General features: G+C 40.6%; 1 protein-coding gene across 2 annotated transcripts; it reads right to left on the reverse strand.

Annotated features, from left to right (window-relative positions):
* Positions 1-697: 697 nt before the first annotated feature.
* On the reverse strand, positions 698-7,856 carry ing3 (inhibitor of growth family, member 3). Of its 2 annotated transcripts, XM_070928750.1 has the most exons (12): positions 7,753-7,856; positions 7,539-7,610; positions 6,513-6,613; positions 6,194-6,259; positions 5,270-5,366; positions 5,044-5,115; positions 4,496-4,612; positions 4,225-4,388; positions 3,687-3,877; positions 3,045-3,237; positions 2,704-2,742; positions 698-2,373 (listed from the first exon to the last, which is right to left on the reverse strand). In XM_070928750.1, exons 1-12 carry the CDS (start codon positions 7,778-7,780, stop codon positions 2,257-2,259), a joined length of 1,257 nt encoding a protein of 418 aa, XP_070784851.1. In that variant the 5' UTR covers positions 7,781-7,856; the 3' UTR covers positions 698-2,256. The 2 variants fall into 2 exon arrangements, with proteins under 2 accessions (XP_070784851.1, XP_070784852.1); XM_070928751.1 differs by lacking the exon at positions 3,687-3,877 and having other exon boundaries at positions 3,045-3,241.
* Between the last annotated feature and the right edge of the window lie 440 nt (positions 7,857-8,296).

The raw sequence follows: 8,296 nt of genomic DNA on the forward strand, positions 1-8,296 counted from the left end.
CACACACACACACACACACACACACACACACACAGGGAGTCTATATGTATATATACATATATGTATGTATATACACGTATATTTGTTCACGTCTGAAGGAAAATGTGTGAACTGATCAACTTTGCTTTGTTTTACTTTGTTTTGCTAAAACTACCATGAATGCATCTGTTTTGAACAACACAGCGTGGACACTGATGTGTCACTGAGGGAACGTGTTTCAAACAGCTCAGAGGCTTTAACTCCCCGAGTTAGGCGAGGAGGCGCTGCATTCTGAATCTGACTCCATTCAGAGCTCTTACTGAATTCATGTTCAGAGTTCAACCTTTAAAGAAACTCCAGCTTTGAAAGAAGTCAAACTGGAGACAGAAACAGTTCAGAGGCAGAATCACGAAAACGTTAATGTTCACGGCAGCAGAAGATAAATATGAATGTCAAGTAATCACAGCTGGAGATCTGAAACCTATTATTCAAAAGCTGATTGATCCAAATCCTGAAGGCCCTGACTGAAAACTATCACTCTGATCCGTTAAATGAGTGACTCCTGAAACAGACCTGAGATCAGCTGAAGAGAAGAGGTCTCATTCTGTTGAGTTATACGGTGGTGTTAGGATCTTTGGTCGAGTCTCCTTCAGTTCTGGCATGAGGAGCACTGAGGAGCAGCATGAGGAGCAGCATGAGGAGGACAACAGTCAACAGGTACCAAAACATCTTCATCATTTTATTGGACTTGTTGTTTAAACATCCCTGGAAACAAATGCACACGCGCACACGCACACACAGAGTAAAACACAATCGCACACAGTAACACAATCAATCACACACAGTCGCACACAGTAACACACACAGTAACACACACAGTAACACACAGTAACACACAGTAACACACACAGTAACACACAGTAACACACACAGTTCTTTCTACAGAGGAGACAAATCAGCTCCGTCTGGTTCATTTCATCAGGGTCATATGGGGATTGTAGTCCAACAGCTAGTCATGTTTGTAGTTTTTTATAGGAGCACGGCATCATGGGAAAAAACGCTCTGAGATTAATGTCAGAAGTCGGAGTTGTTGTTATGCTCAGATTTAAGACAGAAATAAAAACATGGACATTAAAGACTGAGTAAAATTGCCATTCAGTAAATAAAGTGAGACAGTTACATGAGAAAGTAAAATGTCTCATTGTTGTGGACAAAATAAAGTTGGGATTCTGAATTACAAAATAAAACTCTGGAACTATTAAAGTCAGGTTAAAGTCTGAATTCATAACGACACTTAACAAAGTCAGAATTCATTGAGATTCATTAAGCCAGACTCAAGTATCAAAATCTCAGTGATGTCGACTCTGCACATTCTACAGCAGAGTGTCCTCGTCCTCCTCCTCCAGCTAGACTCTCCTTTATATTCAAACACACAACCTAACCCCGACAGGCTGACCTCTGACCCCTCACCCAGGTGTGCTCTGTGCGGTCAGCTGACGTTTGGGACAAATGAAAAGTGGACAGATCTGATTCAGTCTGTTTTCCATCAGAACCTTGAGGTGTAGAAAAGAGTGCGGAGATGATTTTGGGTCCAAGTTACTTCTTTTGTTCCTCAACTGGAGACAAGATGTTTCTGTCGTATCCAAAGATTATTATTTATTATTGAGGTTTTCCACAGTAACTCAAAGTGACTACAGTTTACACTGGTTTGTTGTTGTGTTGACGGACAGTTTGAGTTTGTAGTTTTAACGCTCTGTGATCCAGACAACATTTCAGGAGAGTTTTCATAACATTACGAGACTACATTAAAATGGTCGAGTATGTTCAAAGGATGATGAAACAAAAGCATCTGAGTTATGAGAGTAATCTACTGTTAACATAAAGAATTCACGTCTGACTTTAATTTAATCAAATAAAAGCAGAATTCAAGTCAGAACATTTTCAACACTTTTCTGTGTTCATACAGAAAAACAAGTCTTGTAGTTTTTGAACTTTAAAATAGTAGTACGTTTGGAGGATGATGAGGAAATTATTTGAGTTATGAGATTATTTATATCAGACTTCTGATTTTAATCTCAGAACTCAATGATTTTTCTTCATGTAGTTTAATCCAAAAATGACTTCTGTTGGCACAAAGAAGAGTATCCATCTTACAAAACCTCAGTCTTTGAAGCGGCCTGTTGACCTCTGACCTCGGGCCGCAACGTGTTGGTTGTTGTGGTTTATGAGGACGACGTGGAGGTTAAAATCCAACATGGCGGACAGACAGCATTGAGTCTATTTGTGGCGGCTGCCTCTCCTCTTCATGGCGGCCGTACACTGAGGACAATACCACTTCCCCTTCGGAGCCTCCGTCAGGCCGACGCAGCCGTAGTGGAACCACTCGATGGGACACTGAAGGAAAACATGTCCATGAGTCAACACATTCACATTATCAGACATCAGAGAGGTCACCAGCTGATCAGCACATTTTTTAATGGATCAATATCAGCTAGTAAAACTTCATTCTTTCTTTACTGCATATGAGAGTGAAAACTTCACTGAGGTGGACAAAATGTAGATTCACTAAGAGGAGGAAACATTCAGGAAGCAGCTTCTCATAAAGTTAAACTTGTCTGTCTGTCTGTCTGTCTGTCTGTCTGTCTGTCTGTCGGTCTGTCTCTGTCTGAACTGAGGTCGACCACCTTCAGATCACATGTCAATAACACAAACAAACATACTTACATCTGTGTTATCACAGCCGACCATCTCTCCATACGAAACCTGGAAAACATTAAAGAGTAAATTAAATCTTATTATTAACACAACCAGCACATGAACTGACGGCACATTCAATCAATACGTCACTGAGTCTTTGTGAAAAAGGCAATCTGAGACCCCCCCCCCCGCCACAGTGATTGACCCGCTGTGTGCAGGTGTGAGTTTGAACGTCTCTCTCAAACATTATATTCCCCCTTCCATCTCACCCATTTTATTTCCTATACTTGTGTCAGTGGCCTATGGACTGAACCGAGACCTGAACCGGCAGCACACCTGAAACAGGTCCCATCTGTTAGTTACCGTACCTGGTTACAGATGCAGTATCGGGGCTCGTTGGGGTCGTAGGTCCAGTCCACCTGGCTGTTGGCCTCGGCCTCCGGCAGCGCTGAGGCCTGCTGGGAAAGCTCCTGAGCCAGAGCTGACGACGAAGAGCACGACGACAGAGAGGAAGAGGAGGATGATGAAGACGACTGATGGTTGGAAGACTTGATGCTGCTTCTGGAAAACAGGAAGATGAGACGTTAAGGAACATTTTTAATGTCTAAACCAGGCGGTTTGACGCAGATAAAAGATTTATAATTACATTTACTACTACTTGAATATTTATGTTTGTTAAATATAAATATGTGATAGATATGTATCTTTGTTATAGATGTAAATGTTTGTTAAAATGTCAAATGTACATATCTATGAATGTATACATTTCTTAGAGATGTATACTTTTTTCATGAATGTTTCCATCGACACAGATGTATAGTGTTGCAATAGATGAACCTACTGTATCAGTAAATTATATCTTTGTCACAGAAGTATACCATTGTCAAATATGTATATTACTGTCATACATGTATACACCTGTCATTGATAAACACGTTTGTCAGAGATGAATTTGTTTATTATATAAATGCAGTTGAGTGTACAGGTGTAAAGGTGTGTGGAGGTCTTACTTGGACTTGCGTCCCCTAGAGTCAGTGGCGGTGGTGGGGGTGAGGGTCTGGGTGAGGGTGGAGGCCAGAGCAGAGGAGGAGTAACCGGTGTTGTCCCGGGACAGAGCGAACTCTCTGCCTAGCTGGAAGTCGTTGTTCTTGATGGCCTCGTAGCTCGCCTTCAGACTGGACGTCCTCCTGCCCTCCTTCATCTGAACACGGAGAACAAAAACAGTCACAACATTTAACAGAAGACTTCTGACCATTTTCAGGACTGTTAGCATGTTTACATCAACTTCTGTGCTCGCAAGCTAACGTTTAATTTATAAGATTTCACATTAAGCATGTTAGCATGCCAATATTATAATGCTTTTGTTAGTGTATTGCCTTTAGCATGCCTATGTTATAATGCTATGTGAGTGTATAACATTTAGCATGTTAGTATGCAATTAGAGGTGGGTGACATGGATGAAATCCTGTATTATGGTTTGTTATTTAATGTCATGATAATTGAGGGATTGTCAATGATAAAATATTACGTGTGTATTGTTTTATTGACCTGTGCTGTGGCCTGTACAGCCTGAGCAGCAGCCATGGTGATGGCCCCGGCTCCGGCCCCAGGCCCCGCAGGCAGGGAGCTCAGGTTGTAGGAGGCCAGAGGCTGAGAGGAGTTCACATTGTATGCGTTGTTGGTGGACGAGGACGTGCTGTTGGTACGGCAGCCTGCAGAGGACCAAACTCAAAGTTAGAAGTTGAGGTTAACCTGTTGTTAACATGTGAGCATACACACTGACTGGGGGATGGAGATGTACAAGTGAGTGTGTTGTTACCTGGTGTGTTCTCCTTGGAGGCGTCTGATGTGAGCGTGGACAGCAGAGCTTCAGACTTGAACTTCTTCTCTGGAACATGTTCTGTAGTGTGGTGAGTTGGAACGCTGTACTTCCTCTCTGTAACAACACAACAGACACAAAGACTGAACACAACTAAGAGCCTGACTGATACTGAGGCTGACATAGAAGTTTGAAAGTGAAAACATCTAATGATATATCAGCCGATAGGCATTTATTTCACAAACCCTAAACGTCAACATTTTTGATAAAGGTCTATGAATGTGGTTGTTGGAGAATAATGACCAACATCTGCAGTCTTTGGGACATTTGACAGTTGTAAACCTGTCAAACCAGTTTCTAAATGACCTCAAACATCTCTTTAACGTTCCTCTACTGACTGACGTTCACTGTTACTGATCAGACATGTACACTGGCAGTGACCAATCAGATGCATCTGACCGACACCGGATCTGCTTAATAAAGTCAGCAGTGGCTCCGATACTGATCCAGCAGACCATCCCTACCAAAGATAGAGAGTCAGCACTTACTCTCAGCTGTAGTGTGAGAGTGGACATGATGGTTGTTGACCGGCTGAGATGGACTGTCCATCTCTAAAGATCCTGGAGGAGGAGAAGAAGAAGACAGGAAGTTAAAAACACACTGCTTCCTATAATTTGTCAAAAACAAAAAAGTGCTGGTGCTCACAAGGTAAAATTAATAAATTAATGAATAATAATCATCATCTTTCAGGACTTCAGAGGCTCTGTGACTTACGTCTCTCCAGGATCTCAGTGATGCCGGCGTTGTCGGCCTCCAGTTCCATCTTAAACTTTGCCAGTTCCTGGTCCAGTTTACGCAGGTGACGGTCCACCTAGAGAACCGGAACAATCATACTTTAAAAACGTTCAAATTATTGGTTAATTATCTGTTTCCTGCTGAACCATCACACACACTTACTTTTATTTTATTCTATTTATCATGACATCATAACAATAGTGTGGACATCACTGTGGTATTAAGATTCATGTGATCATGAAGGAGTGATGAAGTCTGACTGCCATCTGGTGGATGTTGAAGTGAATAACAGTGAAACACTCGACCTGGAAATGTTGTGAACTTTAATTAACTGAAGTTGTTCAGTAAATATCTTTGTTCCCGTAGATAAACTTCATTTAGATCCTCATTATCTACCACATAAATAAGTTTCATAAAATACTTCAACTAAACAAAAAGACACACAGCTGACATCTAAACTCACAGTAAGACTCGACAGTACTAACGACAAAACAACACAATCGTTAAAAGCTGAACAGAAAGCTCCACATGATGACATCACCTCTTAGAGATCTGAGGTCGCCAAGAAGGCAACACAGACCCTTGGATCACTAATCAATGTGGAAGAATCTCCCTCTCCTTTAGCAGTAAAACCAGGACTGTATGTAGTAAATAAACATAATCTGAACATTTAATTAAAATAGGTTTTATTATTCCTGCTGGTTAATAACATGAAACCATGTTCTCAGTATTTAACTGGTTCAACATAGGGGGCAGGTTTTGTTCCACCTGTAACCTGTTTAAATGTCGGAGCGGATTACTGAACACTGAGAACACTGATGCTGGGTTGAAAATGAGACATTAGGTTCAACATGTGGCATCTTTATTTTATTGACAACACATTATTTGTTTAGTTCTACTCACCAGATCATAAATCTGATTGGCCAGCTGGACCTTCTCATCTGCGTCTTCCAAAGCTTTGTAATAATCCTGAAACACAGTTACTCTTTGTTTGGGCCTGTGATTAACACCTGTGGGGGGGCTTATCCAAGTTAAAGTTAAAATCACTGGAACGTCTGTACAAACAGTAAACACAGCATTGCTTCAATTGTAATATTGTATCTGTTTTAATATGTCATTAATCATGAATTAGCACATATATTTTGTACCGTTGCTGTTAAAGTGATCCCTGATGACCCTCGCATATCACTTATCTGTTTAAATCAACAAACCGTAAACTGACCTTTTTAATGACCTCCATCTGTTCTTCTCTCCACTCTGGTTTGTTCTTCTTTGCGTTGACGAAGAACTCGATCACCTTCTGCTCCAGTTGATCGGTGGCGTCTGGACGGGACAAACAGAAAGACTCTCAGAGGTGTTCAACAAGAGAAGAGTCAAACTCAACCAACAAAATTATGAAACACAGACGCATTATATTGAGTTCACTTCATGTCCTGTTAAAAAAAATAATTTAAAATCAGAAACAAGATAAGATAATCCTTTACTAATCCCACAGCTGGGACAAGTGCAGTGTGTTAAAGCAGCAAATGGGACAGTGTGATAGCACGAAGCATCAGACACCTTTTACAAGAAATACTGAGGTCTCTGTCAGATCATCACGTCTTCTTTTGTTAGCCCAACCGAATTTCAGTTTACAGTGATATAAAACACAGATGAGCTTTTTAGAGTGACTGATTGATCGAATAATCAATAACTTGACTAATCATTTCAATTTTACAATTGACAAATTCAAAAGAACTGTTGCTTTAACCTTCTCTCTTTAAGCTGAACTGTTCATTGCCTGCTCTCTGTCCGGGACATTAAAACTCTACTCCACAGTTAAAATACATAACATTAACATTGCTGCAGTAACAAATATTAACACTGCAACATTACAAGAGTTTATAGTTTACTTTCCGATGCCACATTATAGAAGTAACTCATATTCTAATCTTAATTCGCTATGTAAATAAGACAGCTGCCTGCTATAAAGTACAACGGGAAAAACCAGGAGGAGTTCAGTAAATAAAAGCTCCAGTTCAAACTAACTTCAGTTTGTAGTTGTTGTAGTTTGTAGACACGGCGTTAGCCAGCTGTGCTAACTTGTATGCTAATTACAGTCTAATGCTAAATAGTGTTGCTGAAATTTTGTAATAAAACGTTACAGATCTGTTCATTGTGTGTATATATCTGTTGTTGTGTGCTAACGTTTATCCTCAGTGTGTCAACACCGGTGCGATTTGCCGTTAACCGGCGGTGCTGTACGTACTCTGAACCTGCAGGTCCATCTCCCTCATTTCCGTAAACCTATCGCGGAGATCCATGGGTAGCTGCTCGATCACTGCCAGGAGAAGAAAAGGCGATTACCCTGCTAGCACGGCTAGGCTAATGGCCGGAGCGACGCAGGCCGAGAAATAACACAAATTTATTGCACAATACGCGCCAAAAACACCTCTACCGCGTCGTTAGAGTCTCATACTCACTTTCGAGATAGTCCTCCAGGTACAACATCGCGGCAGATTTGACGTTTTTAGCGTTTTATGAAACAAATTTCTTCTTTCAATATGGCGCCGCCAGCCTATGTCTCGCACAGAAAAAAATACCCAGAGAAATTGAGGTCAGAGATTGTGACGCCAACTGCTGCCTGTGTTCTGATTGGCTGAAACCTACGCGGGCGTTGATTTGCGTTCTCAGAACAGACGTTTTATGGGAGCTGTAGTTTAATACGTGCTTGGATAGTTTCTTTTGTAAAAGAGAACACAAAATAGTCCCCAAATGATTTTATTTGAATTCTGTATTTATTTTATTTTGAATTTCCATCTTTATGTTAGTCACCAATCTATATTGATGATATTTGGTAAATTTCACATTCACAAAATAACATTTACTTAGAAAAGGCTAATTTAGGATTCAAGGATTCAAAGGTTTATTCGTCACACAAGTAGCCTCATATATGTAGTGAAATACAACGTTGCGTGCTAAAAGACTAGTGTAAAAACTAATTTTTAGAAAAAAGAAATTAAAAAC

The sequence above is a fragment of the Enoplosus armatus genome, chromosome 22 (assembly GCF_043641665.1).
Source record: "Enoplosus armatus isolate fEnoArm2 chromosome 22, fEnoArm2.hap1, whole genome shotgun sequence".
Lineage (NCBI taxonomy): Eukaryota > Metazoa > Chordata > Actinopteri > Centrarchiformes > Enoplosidae > Enoplosus > Enoplosus armatus.

What these genes read in the sequence shown, in the direction of transcription:
- ing3 (XM_070928750.1), bottom strand. Translation starts at nt 7,780, where the DNA reads ATGTTGTACCTGGAGGACTATCTCGAAA. An exon ending in GATGGACCTGCAGGTTCAGA is followed by an intron (nt 6,614 to 7,538) that starts GTACGTACAGCA and finishes TGTCCCGTCCAG; the next exon opens with ACGCCACCGATCAACTGGAG. An exon ending in CACTGAGATCCTGGAGAGAC is followed by an intron (nt 5,116 to 5,269) that starts GTAAGTCACAGA and finishes CTCCTCCTCCAG; the next exon opens with GATCTTTAGAGATGGACAGT.